The sequence below is a fragment of the Mesitornis unicolor genome, unplaced genomic scaffold, assembly GCF_000695765.1.
Source record: "Mesitornis unicolor isolate BGI_N332 unplaced genomic scaffold, ASM69576v1 scaffold42726, whole genome shotgun sequence".
Lineage (NCBI taxonomy): Eukaryota > Metazoa > Chordata > Aves > Mesitornithiformes > Mesitornithidae > Mesitornis > Mesitornis unicolor.
In genome coordinates, this window is record NW_010192532.1 from 1 (window position 1) to 26,983 (window position 26,983).

A 26,983-nucleotide genomic window follows, 5' to 3' on the forward strand; every position below is an offset into this window, starting at 1 on the left:
GGTGGTCCACGGCTCAGCGGCGCCTCTCCGCCGCTGTGGAGGTGCCTGTGGGAAGGCACAGGGGAGGGAAGGGAAGGGGCGGCACAAGCCGAGCACCAGCGCGGTGTGGAGGATCCGTGCGTAGAACCGCGCTGTTTCACAGGGTGGTCGTGAACAGTTGGCAGCAAAAGACTGTGTGTGAGCCTTGCCATCAGGGACAGGCACTTCCCAGGCGTGGAAATCCAGAGGCTAGGTGTTCCTGCTCCGGCAGGGGGATTGGACTGGATGATCTTTTGAGGTCCCTTCCAATCCCTAACGGTCTGTGATTCTGTGATTTTGTTACCGCAGTCAAAGAAAGCAGAGCTCGGTTGATGCTGGGCAAAGGAAAATTGTCTCTCTGCGAAGCTGCCACACGTATTTTGCATGTACTGATTGCATTAGCATTTCTGAGAGCCTCTGCTCCTTCCCTGCAGCGCAGAGCAGCTCGGTAAATGGGGAAGGAGAGGGGAAGAGCACTGAAAGGGGCAAGGTGCTGACATTTGGAACAAAAGACTTTCCAGGTGAGGAAGCCAGAGCTCAGCCTGACCCTGAAGAGCCTGGGCAAAGCAGGAGGCTGTGCTGGTGCTGGAGATGAGGTCCTGGGGCCCAAGTGACCCTGTTGGGCTGGCTCTTCCCTGAGCATCTTTGAGGCGCTGTGGCTTTGTGCTGATCTTGAGACCTGCTGTGGTTTCAGCCCACTGCTGGAAACATTGAAACAGGCCTGCTGATTGTATCCACTGCTTCTTTAGGGGGTAAAATAGATCCCAGAATAGTCCTGATTCTTGCTTTCCCCAGCCCACTTACTGTAAATATACACCATTGTCCTGCTACCGTGCTGTACCCCAACTGGCTGCTCCCAAAAACTCTCAGGAGAAGCCAGAAATGGGAACTGATGTTCGAGGTACTAAAGAAAGATAGAGGATTTAATCAGTGTCCAGCTGCTCAGCTCCAGCTCCAGCCTGGGCAATCAGAGCCTTCGATGCTGCATTGTTGGGGAGCTCTGCTCCCTGCCATGAGCTGGAAGGGGAACGTGTCTGGTAGACACAGACCCCACAGTCCTGTGAAGCAGGGGGGTGTTTGTAAGGCAAAAAAGTTTCTACACATCAGTTCTGCCCTCTCCAATGCCCAGCCTGAGCGATTTGTTCACCGTTCCCCTGCCTCTGAAATGCCAGGTGGAGCAGCAGGTTTGTCTGTAGAGGTTGTGCTGTCACATCTCTGCATCCACCCTTGCTCCTTCCACATGGTTTGGTGCCTGTGGCAGCAGACAAAGGTTTCCTGTGGTTCCTGCAGGCAGAACAACGCAGGGGCTCTGAGAAGTCACAGGATCCTCGTGCTTGGAGATGGAACAAGGTCCCAAGAAACCCGATCCAAATGGGATCTCCTCTGAGCAGGATTACAGACCTCCAGACTGTCTCTCCCAACCACGATTATCCTTCGATTTCTTCTTGTGTAACTGCAACCACCACCCTTACAAAAACAGCCCAGCGTGAAGGTGCCCAGGAGCCCTGGCTCTGTCCCCGCTAAGGCTGCGTGCTGTGTCCTGAGAGCCAAACAGCCCCGTGCTGCCTCAAAGGCACCTGAGCAGTGAGAATTCGGGTTCACTTATTCCCCCCCGAACTTCGGAGCCTCCCCATGGGCCACTTCTGCTGTGACCAGCCAAGGGAAGCACTGCTCCTGCCCATGTGTTTGAAGTTCCGGTGGAGGAGGCGTGAAGCAAAGGCCCTCAGCTCCCTGCCTGTAGCGTGCCCTGATGTAACACGTATGTAGGGCATCAGCTTGGTTGTAGTAAGCCTGCACATACTGATTTAGGTGGTAACACAGCAAGCAGGGAGAAAGATCCTGGTCAGATGGTGGGGGAGAGGGACACGAACCCTCTGCCTGGCCCAGGTGAAGTCCATCCCAACTGCAAGTCAAAAGCTAAGAGTGTTGCATCAACACCTACCTCGATACCACGCACCAGTCAAATTAACTTGAGATGAAGCATTCGTTCTTGGCTTCGTCCATCCCCTGCCCGTAAAATCCTGCTGGGTGGCACAACACCACAGTGCCAGCTCCCAGCCGTGGTCCACGACGGTGCCGAGCTGGGCAGGTTCAGGGCTGGTTGCTGGTGTGGGGTTTTTGTCACAGTCCTCTGGAACTTCTCAAAAAAGGAAAAAATGTACAAACCCAAGGGGTTCTTTAGCCAGTTCTTAACATTCTTGGGTGGGAGCTGTCTGGCATTGAAAATTCTGGATTTTAGCATTTTCTCCTAGGTTATTTGTGGAGCAGAGCTTCACTCCTAGTGGTCTGTCAGAATCAATACCAGCTTCTTTCCAAGCAGGACATTTGGACCCTTTGTTTTACCTTCAATAACCTGTAAGTTTCCTCACCTCCAGCTATGCATGGACGCAGAAGATTTCTATAATTCGAGCTATTCTATTTATACAATTTTTAGCTAGAAAAGCCAATTCCTCTTCCAACCCTCCAGCACACCTTGTCCTGTGAAGGCGGTGATGGAGTCTGCTGGCTGTTGTCAACAGAGCCGTGTCCTGCTGTGACCCAGCTCTGACGCTGCCACCTCAGTCTGCTCAGCTTCAGGACCACTCACTGAACATGGGGGTTTTCAGCACTAATCCTTTCTGGAGCTGAATCCCCCAGAGACCTTTGCAGGAGAGCAGGGCTGCTCAGGGAAGGGAAGGAGAAGCTCCTGACAGCTCCAGGGTCTGTACCGGAGCCTGGAAACTCCACCAGAGGTGCACGGGGTCAGAAAGATCCACCTGCAAAATCAGCGAGTGCTTCCTCGTGAATACTGCGCTCTCCCAAGTGATGGTACCTTGGTGGTTCCTCAGGTATTTCTCACTTGCTAAAGAGTGACAGAGGAGTTCATCCTGAGGGAGATCTGTCAGGAGAAGCTATTTGAAATCTAGAACAACAGGCGAGGTGTTTGCAGGGGACCATGCAATGGGGAGAGCATTCAGTCACCCGAGGGGCAGGATGTTGCAGTTTGTCTTGAAATCAGTGAAAAGTTTTGGAAAGGGAAATGAGGGTATTTTGTAGCCACACCATCAACAGATGAATCAACGTTCAACCCACATTTCCATGGTGGACAAAGGAGCTGTTATTTTTTGCAACTGCAGGCTCTATTATAACAGAGAATTCTCAGAGTCTTTTCCTCATCTCTGTTGCCACGCTCTGCTCAAGCGGATCTTGCAACAGATTCACTCCCAGTTAGCAAAGTCCTCCAGGCTTGATGGGTTTTTGTGCCGTGGATCTCAACAGATGGAGCAGTTGTGTTTTACCAGCACACGGAAGCTGCAGGGCAGAGGCACAGCTGCAGGTGACTGCCTGGTCTAACACAGGGTCTGTATGTACCCTCCATGGGGTAGTTAGACAAACATCTTCAGGGTAGAGAACAAGAAGCTAAATTCCCACTGGCTCAGGAAATATTTTATTCTTTATATTTTCATTAAAAAATAAACATAGGAAACAAAACCACAGAACACTTGTGTGATAGAAACAAACGCAGAAGATCAGAGCGTTGGCTGAAAGTGCATATTTAAGTCATGCTACCACATCCCTGATCCCACCCTGTCCCACAAGCAAGGAGTCAGCAGGACTACACGGAGCCCAGGCACTGCGGGGGCCAAGCTGACGGCGGAGGAGAGCCCCTGCTCCCAGAGACGCAGCACGGCAGGAGACACGCTGAGGAGTGCTCTGGTGAGCCGGCGGTGCAGCTCTCACCTGGGGCTGTTGGGGCAGGTGAAGGACAGTGTAGCAGGATGTGGAGTTACGAGGCAGGGGAATAAACAGCTGAGAACAAAGGGCAGAACAAAATCCTGGGTGCCACTCCAAAACAGCCCTGGAAGCAGAAAGATCCTAGCTAAAGGAAAATCAACACCATGAACTTGACTGCAAGGTTGACGTGCGTGCGCTGGACAGGTCTGTCCAGGGTCGAACCCCAGTCACTCACCAGCAAGATCTACAGCAACAGCAGCAACCGTGTCCCTGCTCTCAGGGCCTCAGCCTCTGCAAGGTGACCTCCCTCCCCACAGGAGTGGGAGCAAAGGCACTGCCACACCACAGCAAGGCTCCTGCTGCCAGAAAATGCAGCACTTTGCAGCTGGGTCTGTCAAGCTTTTTGATAGAAATATGATGTGGTGAACCTTGCTGAGCCCCCTGATCAGAGCACAAATGCTGCAGACCTTCTACACCAGGCAGGGAGCTTCTCCCCCTCCCTTTGCCCCCTGCAGCCTCAGGCTTTTGGGTCTCAGTAGTTGACAGCTTTAATCTGCGACTCCTTTAGTGTGCAGACCTGCGAGGAACCTGCAGACGCAGACACAGTGCAGGACCCCCGAACTCATGCTCACTCAATTTGGCTCTGCACAGATGCGTGCTTCAGGAGCATGTTTAAACATTCAGTATGTACAAGATGATTTGAAGCTGGAACGTAAGAGCAGCTGGATTCACCCTCACACATCCACATGGCTGAGAGCAACCAGAGGACCTGTGTGGTCCTGCAGTGGCTGAAGAGACCCCCCAGTTGTATGTACATGTCCTTAAAAGCATTCACCAGGTTGGCTGATGCCAAGGCTGGGGGCATCTCTGCTCTGCCCATAGACTTAGCCACAGGAACAGCAGAGAATGCAGCTTCTCCTGACTCACTTCACCTTTCTCCAGCTTCACACAGAGCCCCCGATTTCAAATGACTGCTGAGATAACGTGTTTATGCACATGCTCTAGTCAAAAGCAGCACAGAAAGCTGCTGTTCTGGTGCCTATTTCCACAGCATCCTCAACTCTCAAGAACAGTCACTGCAAATCACTTGGGACTCTTCCTCCAGCTGAGACTTTTTAGGATGTTCTTCATTGTCAGTCCCCTCCAGATCACTTCTCCCGAAGGACGCAGACTCCAGCGTCACAGCGCTGCATTCCCAGGGACGTCACCACTTCCCAGTTGTCAATGATGGGATCGTAGCACTCAATGCTGCTCAGCAGTGAGTTGCCATCGTATCTGCAAGGACAGAAAGTTACAGGTGAGGGACGCTGCTGAAGGAAGAGGTTGAGGCATTCAGAGCCGTTCCTGGGAGGTCAGACAACTGCGTACTGCAGGAATGGCCTGAAATAAAACCACTGCATTAGGCTCCTTTGTGCTGTCTGCTGCTGCTCTCCTGCCTGTCTTGGCTCTGGACCATCACACTGCCTGCTTAGGTTGGGCATGGCGACTCTGTGGGCTGTGTCCTCTCATACAGCTTGAAATATGAATGTGAGGAGAGGCCACGTGAAACAGGGCAGCAGGCTGCATCACCTCGCTCACTTGTTCAGCAACCAGACACGCAGAGCATCTCCCTCCCCGGCCCAGGGCAGCCGCTTACCCAGCGATGGCGTACAGCCTCCCCCGCAGCACGGTGGCCCCCACGTAGCAGCGAGGGGTTGTCATGCTCGTTACAGTTGTCCAGGAATCAGTGCGAATATTATAGGCTTCCACAGAGGAGAGATGTGCCGTCCCATCGAACCCACCAACTACATAAATATGGTCATTCAGCAGAGCCACTCCAGCCCCTGCAGAGAGAAGATGGCACCGTTACCCCCATGAGCGACACTGGCAGCACCGGGGCTCGCTGTCACAAGGCTGAATTAGGGCAGTTCCTCCCCCTTCAGAGGATGTTTTCTTATGCTTGAATCTCCCACAAGAGCTGTCACAATGCAGTGTGACATGAAAACCTGTAACTCTACCAAACGCTGCTGAATCTCTGGCATAAGGGGGACTGAGCAACTGCAGCAGGGGCAGCACTGGCACCACGAGATGTTCACTTTGGCTGAAGGACACCCTGACCCCTGCATGGACAAGGCTCGCCCTGCTGGCAGGTATGCAGCTGGCATTCTGTCACCAGACAGGTTTCTCTGGTGTTTTCTCTCTGGTGTCAACCTGCCCCTGGCCATAGCAGGGAGAATGACCCTGCTCCGTATGAGGATGGAGAAGGGATTTCTTTGACAGTGCTCCTCTGGAAGGCAGAGAAATGAAAACTGGTGCCCACGGCACGTCACAGAGGCTTAAGGGGCCAACGCATCTGTAGGAATGGCTGTTCTCACAGTAAAAGCAATCAGTAATCCAGCTGGCCCAATGGGGAATTTATGACAACAGCAGAAAATAAACCTGTGCCAGCCTCTGTTCCTCACCTGCAGCCCCTTCAGGTGAAGCACTGTAGAACGCAGTAAGGTAACTGTGCACTCGGTGGCCTCAGACGCTCTTGCCAACAGCGGCTGCTGTTTCGAGCTACTTGTCAAGAGCAGAGCAAACCCTGTCAGGCTGATACCATCACACGTAACTCTTGCACTGATGAACATCCTGAAGGAAACAAGCTGCTTCCCTGCAGCTCCTGGGCACTGATCTGTTTCTTCCACAAACAGGGTATGAGAAATTTTCTGTTCCAGCAAATGCAACCTCATTTTCCCTGTCTGTCCCTGCCGAGAGCACCAAACCAGCTGGAAATGACCAGGCTGCCCCGCTGGCCTCTCTGAGAGCTTCAGTGAGGAAAAAAGAGATCTGAAAAGAGACCAGACCATGGCCTGATCAGGGAGGTGAGGTCCAGCAATGGCCAAGGTTTCTGAGGGGTGGCCTACCTCCAGAATTTGTCTGAAGAGATGAACAAGGAGGAGTCAATCTCTGTGAATAAAGGCAAGATTACTTTTAGCCCTGGTCTTTCTTGGAATTCAAAGACCTGCAAGCAGACAGCTCTAGAAGGAGAGCCAAAGCCTTGGGGCAAAAGAAGCCCTGCAAGGTCCAAGGTCACCTGGATGGATGGACTGGAACTGACACCAGGATGGAGGCTGCACATGTAACTGGTACGTAAGCTGGTAGTTTGGGGTGTTATAGAGCAGCAGCACAAAAACCCGGGCCAAAACCCATACTTGGGCACAGCCCTGCTTCAGACCTCAGTGCTCCAGCACTGAGGAAGGCACCTGGCTGAGCCAGTGCCGGGGTGAGGAGCCTCACCATGTTCCTGCTCCTTTGTGGCACTAAGGAACCTGCTCTGTGGGCTGAGGCACTGCAGCCAAAAGCCTCCAAGTCTTGTGGGAAGTTAGCATGGACCTGCGAAATGCTTCTCATAAAAGGTTTTCCCCTGGAACTCTTTGCTTTTGGTCTTGCCTGAAGCCATCGTCTCTGGTGCACACAACAGACCCCTTGGGGAAAGCTGTCCCATCCCTAAGCTTTCCAGAGATCTGTGGATGGGTCTCACGCGTTGCCTCTGACATAGAAAGACCCACAGATTTTACCACATCTTTGTATGTGAGGTCTTCCTGGATGTGGAAAGCGACCAACTCCTAAATCAAATCCATTCTTGGCATGTGGGAAATACTTTCCAACCCACACTTAACAGGAGTAGCCTGGTCACAGGAGTAAATATTTAAAGCTTGGGGTTTTGGTGAATACCACTGCAGGCACAGGAAAGTTTAAATGTTTTTAGAGCAGAGATTGGTTTTAATTGAGTAACCAGCACTTGTCCCTGAACAAGAACACTGCAGCAGAGAACAAACAGGAACAGTGCTCTCTAGGCTAACTGTAAAGAACATCTTTTGAAAGAACTCAAGAAAAAGCGACTTCAAAAGCACTTGAAAGAGAGCCTGTAAGCACAGCAGAACTACCTCATCCAGAGCCACAAAGCTGTGCAGGCACTGAGCATCCTGCCCAGCCACACTTGAGCACACAGGAGCTGCAAGAGCCCCACAGGAGCTGCTTTGAGAAATGAAGGAAAGCTGAGACAGAAAGTTATTCCAAAAGTAAGATTTAGGTGGAATTCTTCTCTTAGATACAGCTGCCAAACTTGAAGCTCAGATAGGGTGCCAAGCAGGAAAGACAGAAAGTTGTTGGTGGGTATTTCACAAGTGACTGTGCCGTATCTCAAGTCGTGAGGGTCACTGTTGCAGTGTGACACTGCTCTGCCACTGCTGCCCCAGGAGCTGGGCCCTGCACTTCACAGAGCAGGGTTCAACTGAGGGAGGGGTGGCCAGAGCACTCCTGCCTTTGCCGTGTCCTGTGCCGCTGACGAGCGCTGACTGAGCGAACTGTGCTGTGGTCTGCAGTCAAACTGTGCGATGGTCTGCAGTCTGCGCCTTGCTTTGTCCAAGCCGTGCACTGCTCCTCGTTATGGAAGTCACACAAGACTTCCTCTCCCTCCCTGTAACCTATACCCGACCCCTCCATTCCTCTATAGACATCTTAGCACGGGATGGAGACATGAGGCATGTGAAAATTAATCTTTCTCTTGGGGAGTTAAGTCAGTATATCCTAAAATCATCCCTTCTCAAAACCAAACCATGCACTGGGGCGAGTCAACATCCTGCAGGGCAGCAGAACCACCCGGCAGCGACTGCTTCCTCAGTGCAGCACAAAACGTTTTGACCTCAAGGCACAGTGGGCTCTTACCCGAGCGCTTGGTGGCCATTGGAGTGACGTTTGTCCAGTGTCCAGTGTGGGGATCATACCTCTCCACAGAATTCAGTATGTTCAGCCCATCGTAGCCACCTGAAACAAAATACAGGAGCAAACCATGGGTCTGACTTCTGGAAAACATTCTCTGTGGAGAGTAATAACAAGCCTGGTTCATCCTTAGTGCAGTGTTGCACTGCAGTCAGCACAGCTCACAGCACACTGGGGCTGGAGAACAAGGAGGATCTCTGCAGCCTGCAGTGCCAGACTGGGAGCCAGTTCAGAGCACTGTATCTCCTCTCCAACCAGCACAACCAGTTTAGCACCACACTGCCCAGAGCTGCCTCAGGTGTACAGCTTCCAAACCTGGGGCTGGCTCAGGCTCTGTGTGCTCCAGCCCGCAGCTGCCAGCTGATGCCATGAGGCTACAGAGTGTAGGCTGGGGTGTCTTCAAGAGCAGATTCACAAGAGGATACCAAGAAATCTCATTGTGCAGCTTCAGCAAAGGAGCAGCGTGCTGGCATCTGCCCCAGGGGGACAGTGAGGAAGAGGAATTCGGGAGAGGGAAGCAAAATCCATAAACCAGTGTCAATATCTGTGACCTCCAAGGAACAGGACTGCAATAAACGTGGGTACAGCGCTGGGCCTGCCTTTTCTGGTGTATCTACAGAACACGCGTACTGAAGCCTTCAGGGTGATCTGCCCTCTGTCCCTCTCACTGTATTCACACCTAGTATGGGCATCTGAAAATGAAACGAGTGCTACAGAAAGGAGCTGGAACACATAGAGCTCAGGATACACTTCAGGAGCACTACAGCCAACATTGCTCTGTGAGGAACAGCCACAGGACAGGGGGTGCATCCATCTGCTTCACCTTGCATCTCAGCCTCTGCCTGCAAACCTCAGCTGGCACTGCTCATCCCTCATGCTTCAGCTGTCCCTCAAATGCAGGCTGATTGCATCGAGTTTGCTTCTGACAGCACTTGCTGTAGGAACATGGCAGCTCCAGTCTAAGCCATTGCGCTGGTAACGGTGAGCGCAGGCTGCAGTCACTGTCAGAGCTGCACAGTGAAGTTAAATCTGAACTGCTGCTCTCCACAGAGCACCTGCACTGTCATTTCTGTACAAAGCAAGTATTTGCAGAATGGCCAGAGGATTAAGGGTACCTACCAAGGCAGTAGATAACTCCATTGGCTACAACAAGCCCTGCTCCTTCCCGTGCTGTCTGCATGTCTCCCAGCATACTCCACTGATCAATGTTCGGGTCGTATCGCTCCATACTGGTGTGACGTCGGCTCCCATCAAACCCACCGGAAACATAGATCATGTCTGCAATGTTAGACAGAGGTGGGCGAGTCAAGTATCAACCACGTACATGGAGCAAGGAGGCTCTCACAAACGGAGCAATCCTACAACACGGACTGCAAACAAACAGGCACCGCTGCAGACCTTGTCACATTCGGAGTCAAGACAACCCCAGCCTTCTCACCCCAGCTCACTGCATTAACCTGCTCCCAGACCCAATAAACTAGCAAACATAAAACCCATCCAGTCCTTAAAGCTGCTTCTTGCTGAGGGATGAAAGAGGATTCACACAGCCCAGTTATTTCTTTTCGTGCTGCAGAACCTACAGAAACATTGCCATGCCCAAACTCTGCCCACCACCACCATCACGTCAGCACCTCCCCAGAGGAAATGCTTACAAGGCAGAAAGCACACAGGTAGCAAAAGGAAAGATCCAAAAGCCTGGATCATCAAGATCAGTCCATTATACTGGAGAACATAATTCAATGCTTTCACAAATCTGCCAAGTGTCACCTTCAAAGCAGCTGCGTTTTTAACAGAGTTTTCATTAGAATAAATTATTAACCATCTAACATTTAATGAATAATATATTTAACTGCTATTAATTATTAAGAAGATATTCTAATATAAGCAGTAAAGCACAGAATATTCGTTAGAGTAACTGCTATTTTAATGGCTCTCACTTCCACACCAACTTTTTCCTGGCACGTTTATAACCATTTGTTCTTACTCAATTCTTACATTGCCCATTTCCTTCTTGTGCCAAGTTACACGCATAGGAAACAACCATATCCTCTCTTGGCCTTTGCTTTGTCAGCATAAGCAAGCAGAAGTGTTCCGGTTTGCTCAGTAAAGCAGCTTTCTTCTTCCAAGTCTCTCTTAAGAATGTGTCTCTGCACGTGCCTCAGTTTCAGCCCCTCTCCAGTGCTGGATGGTTTCTGCTGCACTTGGTAGGTACTCTCCTGTGCTCTGTCATTCACGACAACGTCCCCACCTCGAGAGCCTCCCACCCCATCAAACCTCACAGGGCTCCTTCCCCTCGCTGCACAGACACACGCCACAAGAATGAAGCGGAGGCAGAGCTGCTCTCAGGATACGTGGGCAAGTTTTCCATTTCTACATCCAAACGATGAGAAGGCAGAATTTCAGTCTCACCTCCTCCCTCGCAGCCATCCCACTCTGCACATACCAGCTCGGGGCATTTCAGGACGAGAAGTGAACAGGCTGTGCTGCCCTGTCAGTGCGGTGACCAGGACCTACCTCCAAGGGTTGTGGCTCCTGCCAGGCCTCGCCGCACGTTCATCGGAGCCACCGAGTACCAGATACCGTCCTCATCTGATGTGTAATCCAAGCACTCCACCGAGCTGAGCCGAGAGCGACCATCGTAGCCTCCAATCACATAGATCCGGTCGTGCAGGGACACTGTAGCAACGTAACGCCTCTTACGAGTGATGCTCTAAAACAGTAACAAGAATAAAAAGGTCAAGGAGAGGAAATAATACCAATAATGGATACCAGCTGCTGTTCTTCCAGTCTCTCTTGCTACTGTTTTGGAAAATGACCCAGTACCACAGAGGCAAACAGCTCTATGGGTTTAAAGGATACAGCCTTGGCTAAAAGGCTTAACAACTGTGTCTGCCTTGCTCTGCTTGTACTCTGTCTCTGCCATGCTCTCTTCTCATGGCCAGGTCTCTTGGTATAAAAACATTTTGCATTAAATGTCAGTCATTTACCGCCGCTACTGAATCTTTGATGCATCTTGGAGGTTTGTGTGCCTCCCACTGGCTCCCTGCAGAGACGGTTACTGGCAAAATGTGGAGGCTCAGAATATCTGATGAAAATACATACCTGAAGCTTTTAGCCTCCAAAAAAGAACAGAATTTTGGGACATCAGGTGATACTGGATCTTCTGTGATTAGCAGTATTAAAGAAGAGGCACACAGATAGTGGTGATTTTAAATTTGGGTAGAAATAGTCCTCAGTGCAGGAGTTCTCTCTTCCTTATCTACCCTTATGCTCAGAAACAATGAAACCAGAGAGATTGCGCAGCCTGCCTGAAAGCAGGACTGATTATTCCTGTTGACATTTCAATTACCACCACTAACCTTAAAGCTTGACACCCCTTCAATAAGAAACATGATAGGTCTCACTCCCACAACAAAGATGTGGGTCTCTGTAGGCTCACCTGATTACACAAACGACAGCCACCTCTTATACAAAGCTTACTTGGCAAATCTGCAAACGTGAAGCGGTTTCAGCGTTTGCTGTGTAAACTGTGGCAACCATAAAGAATTTATGTCAGAAATCCTAAGCAGAACACAAAGAGGAGCCCCAAGAGAAATATCACACAGCTGATGCTACAGGATCAGGGTTTGAACACAGCCTGTTCAACCCAGTGGTGGTCAAAAATGGTCCCTTACCGGCAAGAAACTCCACTCCTGAGTCTTCGGGTCGTACTTCTCCACAACATCAATAGGCGACTGCTGACTGCCAAAGCCGCCGATCACAAGCAGGACTTCATTAGCTCCTAGAGCAAAGAGGGAGAGCAAAGTCAAGTCAATCCCTTCACAACCAAAGGGCCACCTCAAGGGATTCACCTAAAGAAACACCGAGCCTTCCTTGGTGCAACCAGCTGGCTCCATCCCTGTTTTCATCGCCACTCTGAAGCAGGCACCCACCCTGGGTGCATCTGGACCCCCCCTCCATCCTCGGTGGGAAAGAAGAAACTCTTGAGGGTGTGTGGCAGTGAGACTGAGGTGTTAGGAGCTGGCTGCTGCAGGGCCCTTCCTCCGAGTGTCAGAGGCCTTTGGAGAAGACAACCTGGCTGAGGCCGGTGCTGCAGTTGGTTTGTTTCTATCTTCTTTTGTATCCTTTACAGTTTTACCCCAAGCCTCTTGGCACCCCATGAAAGCTGAAGGAGGACGGCCGCTTCCTGCAGCCTCCTCACAACTCGAGGTCTTCTCCCCTTGTTTGCAAGTGACATCCAGACCAGATGGCACCTTTGCTCACCATTTCACCGAGAAGCAACTCAGGCTGACTGAAGTCTGAAATGAATGAAATATTTTCCCCAGGAAATGTCTCTTAAGCCTTATGTATTTTATTTGACATTTCCCTTCCCTCTACTTTCTTTTCAGACATGGACCAGGATTTTTTTCTTATTTTCTCCCTGGCGGTTAAATGAGACTTGTGACCTGGAGAGATTTAACTTCCCTTGCAATGACTGCCTGAAAGGTGGGTTTCTATCGTAGTTTTAAAAATAGGTGAGCATCCCTGGATCCCTTGGGCCCTTTCTGTTACAACAGGGAGTTTCACTAGAGTTTAGAACTGACCAGCTTTTCATTGGAAAGGACCGAACACCAAGCAATAAAGATTTAACAAGACTCTGACCAACTGCCACCTCAGATGAGGGAGATTAATATAAAAAATAGCAGGGAAGAGTCATGAAAGAGCCCCAACAACAATTTGGAAAGGCTCCTGGACAGCGTGACAGCTAAAAGAGCAATCCTTTCAGTTTATCCCATGGAAAGTTAATACACACCTTGATCACAGTTTGTAAGTGACACAAGATAAGAGCATTGCTGATAGCAGATGGTACTGAATCAATTAAAAAAACGTAGGGCTGAATCCAGAAGATGAACCTTAGCAATAAGGTGGACAGGTTTTGCCTGTATAATTAAACAATAAAACCATTTTGTGATGTCCTCTTTATCAGACAAAGAGTCAACTAAGAACAAAATGAAATGTCTTTCTAAAATGACAGGTTTTGTTACTGAGGCCAATGTAGGATACTCCCACAAAAACAGGAGAGCTGCTGTGGCCTGGACTGTGCTGGAGGTCAGAACACATCACAACAACATTCCCTTCAGGCCAAAAAGTAAATCTAATCAATGTCTCTCTGACAAACCTAATTTGACCCCCTCCTTTAGTGGATAAACTGCTTTCAGTCCCCTAAACCAGTGTTAGTAACAGGAATTGGCCAGGAAGGGTTTTTCAGGGTCCCTCTGCGCTACAGAAGCAGCAGCACTGGAGAACACGCAGGGGGGTTTGCTGCAGGCAGAGCAGTCAATGCTGGCACTGATGGCAGTGCCCCGAGTGTGCCTGGGATGAAGGCACGGCAGAGGCTGTCCAGAGACTAAGGCTGAAGATAAGAGAGGGTGAGGAATGGCCTCAGTCATAAGGAAGCCACTGAAATACTTCTCCCTTTTCTGTATGTCACGCCTACTGTTTATGTTGCTCTCAAGTGCTTACACCCCTAAGCCAAGCTTTTTCCCAACAATTCAGTGACTGCTTGGTAGGAGTTTCTGAAGTAGAGGAAGAAATCGTCATTGATTTGCCTTAACAAGACTAGAGGAGAAAGAAAAAGAAAGGAAAGAGGGTCCTCTCCATCTCCCTCCTTGTGCCTTCCCCTCTGAGAATCCCTGTTGAAAACTTATTTTCACTGTAACACAGCTGTCTCTCACCTCGCAGCTCTTGTTGTTTCTGACACTGATATCTGTCGTCTTAGACAGGAAGAAACTCTTCCCATGCTTCCTGGACAGCTGCTTGCTGAGACCAACGTATCTGGAGGCACCAAGAACTCAGGAAACTGGTTTTAGAGTTACAGCAGAAGCCTGGGATTAATGACAACCACAGAGTCCCCACATTGCCACTAAGCAACTGTGCTCTGAAAAAACCATACCTCTGTCCTTCGCTCCAGTCTCCTTTCTGTACCACTGGGGACTGACAAGTTACTGCTGCAAAGCACCTCAGTGCAGTATCACGGCACTTGACATGGTGTAGGACACAAAACCTGCCAATGCCCCAGACCTTCTCGGTGTCCTTTCCTTTGCAGCTCACCTAGACGTGCTCTGGTCCTGGGTCCTTGCATCTGACTCCGGAGCTCGGGCCGAAGATGAAATTTCTTAGCTTCATCTACGAGGTCTCTGCACTGCAGACTGCATCGTATAAAAGGCTGAGGAAAAACATCAGTCACCAGTACATATGTTAAGATCCCTCATAAGAACTGTCCTAAAGCCAGCTCTTGCCAGTTCAGCATTAAAAAGAAATGCATTGAAATGAAGCCTTGTGTGCAGGCTGTGGCTGGTAGTGTCATGGTACAAATGCTGCACGCAAGGAAATGCAAAGACAACTTAAGAAAGGGCTGCAGCTGAAAAGAAACAGCTCAGTTCTCACCCAAAGTCTGGCATTGCAGGTTCCATAATGAAAACAACTGTATTGGAAAACAAAGGAAAAGCCACCTCTGCTACATTTAAGCCAGCAGAAGTGGGTTTGAGAAGAGGGACTGGTAGTGAAACTACACTTGAGATCAGCTTGGCTGGATCTGTCCCACATAATCAACTCTCAGCATGCACCTGACATCAAAGAAACAAGGAGCACAGCACAATGAAGCTGTTTTGCCGGATTAGCTTGACCCCTGTGCACGTGGGACGTGGAGCTGTGAAAAGACCACAAAAGCAGCAAGGTCTTCTTTAATAGAAGCACTGCAGCCCATAGACAGTCTCATCTCCTCCTTCCAGAATGCTCTGTAATTCCCCTCCTGGGCTGAGGGCCTGGACCAGCCTCCCCTGAATGCTCAGTGTTCAGCTCCCTTTGGACATTTGCTGCTAAATGCTGCTGCAGTAAGTTAAGACTTATTTTTACAAGTTCTTGGTGCTTGTACAAGAAGGTCAGGGTGTTCAGAGCAGATGATGCCACATAGGGTCAATACTCTCCTCTCCATGCTGCCCTAAGGTGATGATGTCCCTCTCGTGTGTCACTTCCAGTATGGAGAGGCCACCCTGTGCAGTGAGAAAGCTGAGGCTTTGTACACACACTGTCCTAGGCTGGATTTGGAACAGATCTAAGTGTTTTGGTACCATTCCCTTTAACCTGAAACTGAAGCTAATGGGAAAGTGGACCATAACAATGAGACTGAACACATTTTAGCTCAGGCACAACTTAACTGCATCTTAGCTGCCCTTATTTAAGAACATCCCTAAAAGGCAGCTAAATCACATTAGAGATGAATGCTGCTATATCAGCCAGTTCTGTACGTAGAGAAGTCTGGCATTCAACGTTCAGGACCTGTCAGGCAACAAGGGCTAGTGACCACTGATCACCTCACATCACCACCAAACAAGAACGCTGCTGTGAACTTCGCTGTGCCTTCCTGTCAAACCCTGCACGGGTCAGCATCTTTTCCTGTCTGGAATTAAACCTCTATTGCAAAAGCTGAACTGTCTCTTATCATCGTACACATTTTGGTTTGTCTCTGCAACATCCCAGCCACACAAAGAAGCAACATTCGATATGGCTCCGAGTTGTGTGCTGGCCCTGGACCTACACAGCTGCTGTCCTCATTTAAAGGTACCTGCACCTAAAACAACTTCTGAGGAGCCTTTTCCTCCCTAGGATTGTGTGCCAGCAGCCTTCAGCCTAGAGAAAGAGACCTGCCAGTGCTTACCAATGGAAGGCAGAAAGCACTTGTTAGTAACTGTAACAAGAGACAACAGAAAGGTGCTATGTGTATCAGGAGACAAGTGACTAATTGCTCTGGATGGGACACCCTCCCTGCTGAAACACAGGACACTGTCACTGCTGGCACAGCAAACTGAGTGCATCAGTGGGCATCCAGCTGAACAGGGCCAGCTCCATAGTGTCAGTGTTATAGGCATAAGAAATTTTAGCTGGCTAAAGTAGGCTTTTGTTTTAGCAGTAGAGCTAAAAGAACTCTTTGACCTCTACAAAGTTAAGAAGAATGGACCATGGTAGGATATGTGTATACAGGTGCTTAGGACGGGTATAAGAAGAATGGGCCATAACTTCTCTTTTCTCTCAGTGTCAAAAATCATATGGGGGTAGTTCAATGTCTTATGTGGGGTGATAGCGGGGAACCAATCAGGGTGAGGAGTATAGTAGAAGGTGATCATTTTATGCATGCTAGAATGATTTTGCTATTGTTAGGAAATGTATAAATAGGCTGTGAAATTGTATGGGCGTTGGAGCACACCTTTGAGGGGCTACCCTCTGTGTTCCCCAGCGCTGCAAATAAAGAAGTGCCTGCTTATCTGCAACTGTGTAGAGAAGTTTTTCTCATCGTGATTGCGACCCCGTCAACATCAGCACCCAAAAGCATCAGCAGAGAAAGCAGCTTTTAACACCTCCTGTGAGGGCAGCAGGAGTCAAACCAGGGAACATGGCAACCCCAGACAGACCCTGGCTCCCAGCCGTGCCCGTGGCCCCGGTACCTCGGTGTCGATGACGTCTGTGATGTAGCGGGGGGTGAGCAGCGGCATGCGCACGTACTGCAGCAGTTCTGGCAGCGACGCTTCCCGCTCCTTTTTCGAGTGCTTCACCCAGTTTATAACTGCCTCGAAAACCGGCTCTTCAGAGTCCACCTGCAAAGAGGAGGCACAAACTGATCAGGACGGTATTTCAGCAGCTGCTGTGGATCAGACAACGTCCAGGCTGTTGGCACTGCTTCACAGCTAGCGAGAGGGCCGGACGTTGCAAGTAAGAGTTTGTTATGGAAACTCCCATGAGCTGTATTTGTAAGCACTATGAAATGCCCTTATTTTCTTTTCCTTAAAACTGTATTTGTTTTTTCCTTACAGCTAAGATCAACAAGTGCCAGAAAAGCGAGCTTTATGGGATGCAGCAGAGCCAGAAGCTGGGAGCCACCCCTGTTGAGGGAGCGCAGTGACAGGCAGTAACTCACAGGGCAGCTCCCCCAGCTCCTCAGCAGAGCACGAGTTACAGTCCTGTGAAATGCACGGTTCCACCATAAAGATGATCAGAATCACATTTCCTTTTTACAGAGAACTGTCTCACTTGAGCCTCTGCAGCTCCATGCCCGTGCACTGCCCCTTTAACACCTGAGCCATACCAGGTGCATTTATTTTTTGTTTAAATTTCGACCTACATTTAAGAAACTATAAACAACTGGATTTCAGAGCAGAGAACTCCAGGGCATGAATGTCACTGTTCTGACTAGTTTATTTCTCTCCCCACTTAGGATCAGCACGTGCTGCTGTTCACACCGCTTCCAGAGATTACACTGACTAAGCTGTCTAAGGTTCATACTTCTAGAGAACCTCAGGTGCTGTGGACATTCAGGATGACCAAAAGGGAAAGAACTGTAAAAAGCTCTATAACGTGTTATGTAGGCTTGGTTTTCTTTTTGCATGTCTTCAGATCACCCAATGTAAAAGCAAATCAGACATGAATATATTATCCTGAGGTCTGTTAACTGTTATTAAACATGAGGATAAAAGGAGATACTGTAATGAGAGGATTAGGCTGATATATGACTGGGGCACTTTGAAGTTCAGTTTGAAGCTGTCTGTTGCAGAACGTTCTGAAGCTGGGAGCCACAAAGGTTAATTATGTAAGGCAATTCTTCCACACCATTGATTTATATTTGTTACAGGCTAATTTGAAACGGTTTCTTTCTCTTTGAATTACAGGGAAACGACAATTAGAGTTCACAAAAGGAGAGCAGAATACTTTATTGTCTCCAATTTTCCCCACTTCCTTCTTAAATGCAATAATCCCACATTGTTTTATTCCCTCCTGAACTGACTGTCCTCTGATACATTTAACACTTTTATTGTTCATGAAATAATTTCCGTTTTCTGATAAAGGATGAGTAGCACTAAACACAGCATCCCAGTGAGGACCATCTCAAACATCCAAGGGATTTTCCAAGGGAGCTCCCTCAGTGCCCTCTGATCACAGAATCACAGCAAGTGCTGGGTTGAAGGGACCTTTACAGCTCCTCCAGCCCAACCCTGCAGGGAGCAGGGACATCTTGAACCACATCAGGTTGCTCACAGCCCCATCAAGCCTGGCCTTGAACATCTCCAGGGATGGGGCCTGCACCACCTCTGGGCAACCTGTGCCACTGATCGACCACCTCATGGGGAAGAGCTTTTTCCTCATATCCAACCTAAATCTGCCCTTTTCCAGTTTAAAACCATTACCCTTGGTCCTATTGCTCCATGCTCCAGTGAACAACTCTTCCCCAGATTTCTTATAGGCATCTTATGCAGCCCAGCACCTCTGCCTTGGCACAGCAACAGCCAGATTTGCTCCATTCCCCCTTTTTCAGGTATTACAATAACTGCACACCCCACAGTGTGTCTGCAAGGCCTGAACCAGCCCTTCCAACCCACACTGAATTTTACTTTGCCCATGTGGATCATCCAATTAATTTGGCTGAGTCATTCTCAAGCTCCTATTTCCTCTCCGCAGTCCAGAAATGTTATGGCAGTACCACAACCCACGTAAGCTCAAGCTCTCCCAGCACTAAAGCTGCGACTTGTTATACACCAGACACACTCAGCCTTTCTCCACCGCTGACCTCAGCCAGCGCCAGGGTCTTTCACTGTGATCCCACATGCTCCTTCTCTTATTAACCAGAGAATGTCAGCTTGGCTGAAGGCCACTTCAAGGCAGACTTTCAAGGCATACAAGGTCTCCTCTGGCTACCCCTGCATTGGCTTTTTCAGGAACTCCACCAGAGACATCATTTACATTGGTTTGCTTCTAAGAGTCCAAGGTACCGTGAACACGGAATCGTGATCGCTTCAGTCGCTTTCAGAACTGAAGCAAACACTGACTCTCAGCAAAGTCCATCTCAATTAAAAAAATCAAGTCTCCTCTCCGGGAATGTGTAACCTATGTCAATTCTCAAACACATACAAATTCACAGAAAATCTGGCAAAAAGCATTTGACAGGTCGCAACCAAATCGTAAATCCTCCAGAAACCAATCTTAAGGGAACAAAATCGCCGTGTAACTCCCTGAAGAGTCAGACGACCTTGCACCATTGTGCCTTCTGGTGCCTGCAGAAGTAGAGGACACCCAAATGCCTGGGATGGCGCACGCATTCCTTGTGCTGCTGAGTAGCATGCAAAGTACTACAAGTAGAAGTTAAAAGTCTTGGGGGTATTTTTGCAATGTGGGCATTAAGAGAGCTTGTCTTTTTAACCTCTGAAAGCTCCTCCAAGGAAAGGAGGGGACGAGAACTCTGCAGAGGTAACTAACTGAGACTGCTTTACTTGCAGGAAATGCTTGTGTGACAACAAATTCTTACACAAAAGCTCTATGTTACTGTTCAAGTTCAGATTACATGGCTAAAAATTGTAAGAAGCTTCTTGGAAATTAAATTTCAAATTCAGGAACTGTGTGAGAAGTCCACCCTAGGAGTATGAGCTAATTTCTGACTGGTTTCAACGCTTTACTTCAATGCTTTGCACAGTAACAGTACTTTTCAGGTTTTACCTGAATTTCATCACACTTGATGAGCTTTTCAACCTCTTCTTGATTTAAAAGGATAAACTCTTCATGCTGAACCACCTCTGGAAAATGTTTCTGGCTGAAGACCTCTGCAGCTTGCATTAGATCCACACAATTGTGTGTCTCAGCAAAATCCCGAATGCCCAAACAATTTGATGGATCCAGCTGGCTTTCTAGAAACTCACAGCAAGCTTGTTTCACACCTACGGAAAATTGGAGGGGTGAATGAGCACTGCATGCTTACTATCAGTCCACTGCTTTGGAAAGGGCTTCAGAAAAGAAAGTTCTAAACAATAATGAAAATCCAACTCAAATAACAAGCTTTAAACACAGAAACACACACATGCAAATACTTCTTTGGAGGGACGTGAAAACACTAAGCAGCAGATCATGTGTTTGGGCTGTTTTGATCTCTGGCTATTCTATTTAAATGCAAAAATTAAATCAATTTGATACTAGGAAAGGACTCAAATGTGAGTTGTACTCAGCTTCATGGGTTATAAAGGAAAACGTATGTTCTAGTGGATATGGCTAAGAGACTTCTGGGTTTTCTCCAACGTCTTTTTGGGAGTTGCCTGGGTTAGCTCCATAGGTGCACGTGCGGTGACATCAACCACTTTGTTACGACCCAGACCCGCTGCCACGACTGGCAGGTCAAATGACATCTGGGATTTGGTTATCATTCTAAACTGACTGAGCTGTAACGTGTATGTGCTACACAGCCCACAATTCCCCCTGGGTATTCTCACGCAGAAATGCAATAGCCCAAAGCATGGAACAATAACTTGGTTTACATCTTTTTTTCCACCCAAGTCAGCTCCTCTACCAATGAGACCACAGTGCACAAGACAACAGAAGAAGTTTGACGAAAGCACTTACACATATCATGCTTCCCACAATCTGTCTTCCATTTACAGAAGGTCAGACAAACCAAATCTTTGAGCAGCAGCGACTGTGTGATTTGTGCTGCTACTTGGCAGTTACCTTTCAGCTGAAGCAGACACGCCGCTGGGAGCAACTCTTGGACGTTTTCTACAGTCACATGAACGGTTTCTGTATACACAAAGTCCAGCAGGATTTCCATGGTGGAAGCTGTCAGTCCCTGGATATCTACATAGGGCTTATCTTTCTCTGAGAGCTGTAAATTAGAAGAGAGACACGGGTTTATTTTTCAGTAATGCGATCAAAAAGCCAACAGTGCTCAGCAGTTTTAAAAAATGTGACCTGTCAAAGAGGTTTCAACAGAGATTTGTCCTTTCTCTTCTTGTGCTCACTGAAAGAATATGGAGAAGGAGGGAATTTCCCTACTGAATTCACTTAGAGGGTGAGTAAAAGAGATCGAGTTCATTATGGGTTGGGAGGACAGTCAAACTGCATTATAAAATGAGGAAGCTGAGATTAGAGACAGCAGAAATTACTCGTGTCACTTGTGCAAGACAAAAAGTCTCTCCCCCAAGCTTCACTTCAAGAGTGCAGGGGAATTCCTTCTGTGGATGAGATGCTGCAGGTCGCATGGAGTCCTCACTGCACCACCGCGCTCTAAAACCAAACCAAATACAACCTTTCCTAGCTGTTCAATTCCTGAGACATTCTGCAAGGTTATGGTGAAGGTCCCTAAAAAGAACAACTACAGGCCAGAAGGTTCAGAGCTACAGGTTAAATGTGGGGTTAGCTTAAACATTTGAAAGAAAAACTGTAGCACATACAGAGATGGTACTTACCCAATCCTAGCTTTGCCTCCTTACCATCTTATCACCTCTAAGTATTCATTTTGGAACACTTATTTTTTCCAAGGAACGTTACCCTCTCAACAGTCAATCTTTGGGAACAGTAAATTCTGTGAATCCACCAAATTTGCACCTCTGTAGGTACAAAACTGAGATTCTACTTCACAAAGCATCAGCTCTGTGGTTTGACACATCCACCACGAATCTGCTGGCGCAGCACCTGATGACTCACAAACACTGGGCTATCAGGTGGACTCACTCATCACGGCCAGCACAGAGCAAACCCAACCTTTTTTCCCCATGACTTTTGAAGCGGTCTGTATCGGTGCAAGCACGATTCAGACGAAAGCCCGTGACTTTTCTTGCCAGGGAGACTGAAGTTGGTTACAGACAGATTGAGCAGAGACTCGGCGTACAGAAGGTATGATCAAAGCATGATCACTTGGCTCAGAATCTGCCACATTTGGGGAAAAGGGAGATGATACAGAAGTAGAGAAAATAAGAGCAGTCAAGAATATTCCTGCAGAGGCAATCGATGACAGAGCAGCAGAAGGGAAGAAATGTCTCCTCTGAGACGGAGCCACTTCTATGATGCAGAGGGACACTCTTCCCAGTAGAGAAGTGAAACACGGGAGGTAACGGTGATACTCAAAGTGATTTGAGGGAAGAGGCCTTTCAAGTCTGTTGATGCAGTGAACAAACTTCATGGCACCCAGAGTCAGAAAGGAACGGCAAATGACCTTGTCTGACCTGCTCTGTGATGGGCCATGCATTGCATTTAGAAGCTAAAAATGAGCTCCTAATTTGGGACAGACAAAACATTCCCAAAACAAGACTGAGCTGTTTGGTACAACAGATAAAGGACACAGATGTCACCAAAGATCAGGCCTGATCAGACAAGATGTTCACGATTCCAGCAAGCAAATGGAGATGTAGACCATGCATACTGAGAAGAAAGAGGATAACAAGATACAGACATCTACTGACAGGAGGTGACAAGGGCACCGGAGCTGCTGGCAATGGATGATTACACTGCACCAGGTAGAAGCTGCAGACAACTGTTCTTTGCATATCGACCTGCAGCTGGTCAAGAAGCTCCTGCCCCCACAACCAATATTCAATAATCAGCCATGCACATACTGTTTATACTGCTGACCAAAACACAAACCATGGGGACAACAAGAACACTGTAGAGATGATCGCTTCCTCCTTCCCTTCTATTTCTGCCACACTCCACTACTTGGCTGCTGTTTGCTCACAGCTTACTCAGGCTAAGACTGCTAAGAGGGAAGAAAATATTTCAGATAACTTCTCACAATGTGATGCAGAATAACTTGGGATCCTAGCATCACACCTTAAAGGAGGATCTGAGTGGAGATAATTCTGAACATCCCATGAAGCCCTGAGCTGAAGCTCCAGACTGCACATGCAGCGTTAGAGAACTGCACGCAGTGCTTAGTGCTGTGCTGCTGGGACAGAGAGAGTCCCTCTTTCATCAGTACATCCACATATTGGGACTCAGAAGCAGTGCAAAATTATGGTCATGCAATGCTAATCAACACAGTACAAGCAGCTTTCCTTTTGCAGGTGTCTGGTGGTACGAGACATACATCTCTGCATCGCTGCTGTTATAATTTCAGATCAGCGTATCAGAGAACCATTGCGTTGGAAAAGACCTTTGAGATCATGGAGTCCAACCACAACCTGTCCACCACTAACCCATGGCCCTCAGCACCTCATCTCCCCATCTTTTAAATACCTCCAGGGATGGAGGCTCCACCACTGCCTGGGCAGCCCCTTCCAGTGAAGAAATTTTCCCTCAGATCCAATCTAACCCTCCCCTGGCACAACTTGAGAACATTTCCTCTCATCCTATCACTTGTTACTTGCTTCCCCATTTGTTGTTTAATGTCAGAGTTCTGTTGACCAGCAGGAAGTAAAGCAATAAGGGACTGATAATCCCCAATACAAGCACTCTTCTAACACGTCACAAAAAGCATGCAGCAGTACAGATCCAGAAATCAGCTGGAGCATCCAGGAAACACATCCCATAGTTATAGTGAGTCATCTGGAGACCCAGGAGTTTTACCCCAGGATGCCCAAATTGCTGAAGCCTTAAGGCAGGGGTTGCAGGTCACAGCTCTGCTGTGAAACTCAACGTTGCTGTCTGCCACTCCATCCACAAATCATGCAACCCATCTCCCACCCAGAAGAATGGGCCTGAAATTTTGGAACACTTCTTGGTTTTGCCTTCACTAATGCAGATACACAAAAGTACATTGTAATAAACCCCTGCAATTTCTTCTCACATAGAGGGGAAAAGACGCGCTGGCATAATATAACGCTCTGATGCATTCTGGAAGGTGGTCACAGTACAGGGAGGATGGCCAGGAAAGAACCTGGAAACAGAGTTGGTTATTTTGAGAATAAGAGTAATATTTCTCCAAGTTCTAGGGGAAAAATTTCTAGAACATAAATTCAATTTCTAGAACATAACCTCCAAGAGAAGACAGACTTGTTTCTTTCTGAGATGGAGCCAATGATCAGCTAACACATCCTGAATTATATTAACTTGTCCAAACAAAGACACAAATGCCAGTGCAAAACGAGGATCCAGGGGAGCACTTGCTAAAACTGCTCTTCAATTTGCACTACAGGAATAACCCTGCAGGTAAAACTGATGGGTGCTTTGGTTTTGCCACGCTACTCCACACAGGGGCAGAGAAAAGGGTTGTCAAAAGCCAGGGGCTCAACAGTGGTTCTCATTCAGGAAAATAAAATGGGAAGAAATGAGTACTAAGTAAGATTGAGAGCTTTTTAAAGTAAACTTTAAAGTCAGAAGTGAGAGAAGGAAGGAAAATAGAGACACAGGGATTGCAAACACAGTTCTTTGTGATGAGAATCTCTGCTGACAGCCTCAGTGCTCCGCTGGCCGTACACGGCCTAACATCACGAGTGACACCGGGCATAACCCAGCATCAGTTCTGAACAAAGCCTGGCAAAAGCCACACGCTGCAGCTGGCCGAGCAGTCCCCACATCAGCAGGAGGTGAGCAATGAAACGCAAAGGAAGCCCTCGCAGAGACTGTCAGTCCATTACGCAATCCAGCATCTTGAGTTCCTCCAAGTCACAGCCATGGCCACAACTCCCTCTACCCACAAGTGCCTGGAGAGCGCCCAAATGCTGCCTCTTCACGCTCACCAGATCCCTGCTGCTGACACACAGAGGACGCAGATCCGCTCTGAGGCTCACTGAGCTGCCGTGTCCTGGACACAACGCTCTCCCACAGACACTCAGTGATCGTCTGTGCCACTTGGCAGCCTTGTCATTTGGGGGTTTCCACACAGAAACAGCAAATTTGGAAGAAATACAAACTAAGCAAAAGAAGTAAAACCCTTAGAGCAGCGGCAATTTGGGAGCGTGAGAGATTGAGCAATTGTGCCCATGAGCACTGGATGCGCTTATTTTTCTACGAAGAATGACATCTATGAAATAAGGTCACTACAATGTCACAGTGAAAATGAGAGTACAGAGAAGGAAGGAGAGACAACCTCAGCTTAGATCCAAACTATTCCAATCCTCAGCCTTTGTCAGCAGCCACAAAGAATATTCTGTAGCACAGAGTGATCAGATCTCTGCAGACTGCCCAGATCAAGTCCAAGGAGCCAAAAGCATTGACAGGACACAAAGAAGCAGGGACAGTCTGCTACACTGCCACACATCTTGAAGCTATTGGTAAACAGAGAACTTCGGCCTTCAGGGACTGAATTTGCTCTGTGGATTTCTTTATTACATTCCCTTTATGCAGAGAAAGAGCACAAACCTGACAAATATACAGATTTCATGGAGACACGGATAGAAAATACACTGGTATGTGGTCAGTCCACATACGGCTTTTTTTTGGTTGCTTTTCACAGGGCTACAAAAACTAAGACACCTGCTCATCCGACAGCACTGAAAGAACCTGGCACAGAGACAGCTCTGCCAACAGTGTTCACTGCTGGATAAAACAAAGAGGAAAATTATTCTCTCCTGCAAGGACTACTGGGCTAGGGAGGTCTTTAGGACCTTTCAGCTACTTAGTTATTATTCTTCTGCTAATGGGGAAGTTGCTAGGATAAGGAAAGCATCTTCTGGAAGAAAAAGCCATGAAGATCGATTCAAACTCATAAAAGACAAAGCCAGGCAAAGCATCTCATATTTAACAATAGGAACAAGTGCTAGATCTAGCTCAAATATTATCTTTCAGTGACTCAGAAAAATAGCAATGCAGGTAGTGCGAGTCAATACAGTGCCGTGAGAGCAAAGATCCTGCCGAGCGAGATCTGCCGAGCACAGCAACTGGGGCTTCTAATCTCACCCCCTCCCCAGTGCTAGAGGTTACATCCCCTTCGCAAGAGCAGCAGCACAACCCAACACGTCCCAGCTGATCAGCCAGTGTGACACAGATCAGAGCTCGACTGAAATACCCTCCATTGCAGTTTTAAAGGGCTGCCTTCATTCACCACCCAGTCTAAGGTGCATACCGCATCTCGCACAGTTTCGCTCTAGGGCTGGTACCCTTGGCAAGGAAGATGCCCAGAATCATTAAGACCACAGATCACCACTAGAAAAATCAGTAAATATATCAGAGCCTTCTGGTTTGCCAGCTCAGCCTGGCAGCACAGGTTGGTCACACAGCAAACAGCGATTCACAACCATGGTCACAACTGCAGCCTCCAACTCCCACCATGCCACCACAATAAAGGGCTCTGGGGCCACCAAGAAGAGACCAAGAATCACCATGAGAGACTCAAGAGTCACCAGGAGAGAATCCAGAGGGCTTCAGGGCCACCAGGAGGGAATCCTGAGCCACTACGACGGGCTCTACAGAGAGACCTAAGGTCACCATGGGGAGATCCAGGCCCAGCTGCTGAGCAGCTTGACAAAGCAGCCCAAGCTTTGGGCAGCCCTGCCTCCTCCACCCGCGGAGCACGCAGGGCCGGCGGCAGCCCGCGCTCTCGGGGCGCACCGACCTCGCTGGTGAACATGGCGCAGAAGTAGTCGCTGCAGGCGGCCAGGACGATGCGGTGGGCCGGGAAGTCCTTGTGCTCCACACGGAGGGTGACGTCGCAGAGCGTGTTGCTCTTCCGCAGGGCGTTCATGGCGTTGAGGATGGACTTGGCGTGCGAGTTGGTCATGATGTCCTTGGGGGGGGCCATGGCGCCCGGCACCTGCGGGCACAGCCAGCACGGCCACATGTCACGGCC

At 48.6% G+C, this 26,983-nt stretch overlaps 1 protein-coding gene across 1 annotated transcript; it reads right to left on the reverse strand.

The window, feature by feature from the left end:
• Positions 1–4,880: 4,880 nt before the first annotated feature.
• Positions 4,881–26,977, reverse strand: KLHL12 (kelch-like family member 12). The gene is made up of 11 exons (XM_010187123.1): positions 26,750–26,977; positions 20,992–21,145; positions 19,993–20,210; positions 16,956–17,105; positions 14,566–14,680; positions 12,150–12,256; positions 10,990–11,185; positions 9,595–9,753; positions 8,422–8,520; positions 5,369–5,555; positions 4,881–5,007 (listed from the first exon to the last, which is right to left on the reverse strand). Exons 1-11 carry the CDS (start codon positions 26,972–26,974, stop codon positions 4,881–4,883), a joined length of 1,737 nt encoding a protein of 578 aa, XP_010185425.1. The 5' UTR covers positions 26,975–26,977.
• Positions 26,978–26,983: the final 6 nt, after the last annotated feature.

Bases quoted from the DNA above. Each gene is read 5' to 3' on its own strand.
- KLHL12 (XM_010187123.1), bottom strand. From the start codon at position 26,974: ATGTGGCCGTGCTGGCTGTGCCCGCAGGTGCCGGGCGCCATGGCCCCC. The intron at 11,186-12,149 runs GTAAGGGACCAT...TTACTGTTTTAG, and splicing joins AGGAGTGGAGTTTCTTGCCG to AGCATCACTCGTAAGAGGCG. The intron at 5,008-5,368 runs GTAAGCGGCTGC...CTGTCCTTGCAG, and splicing joins AGGCTGTACGCCATCGCTGG to ATACGATGGCAACTCACTGC.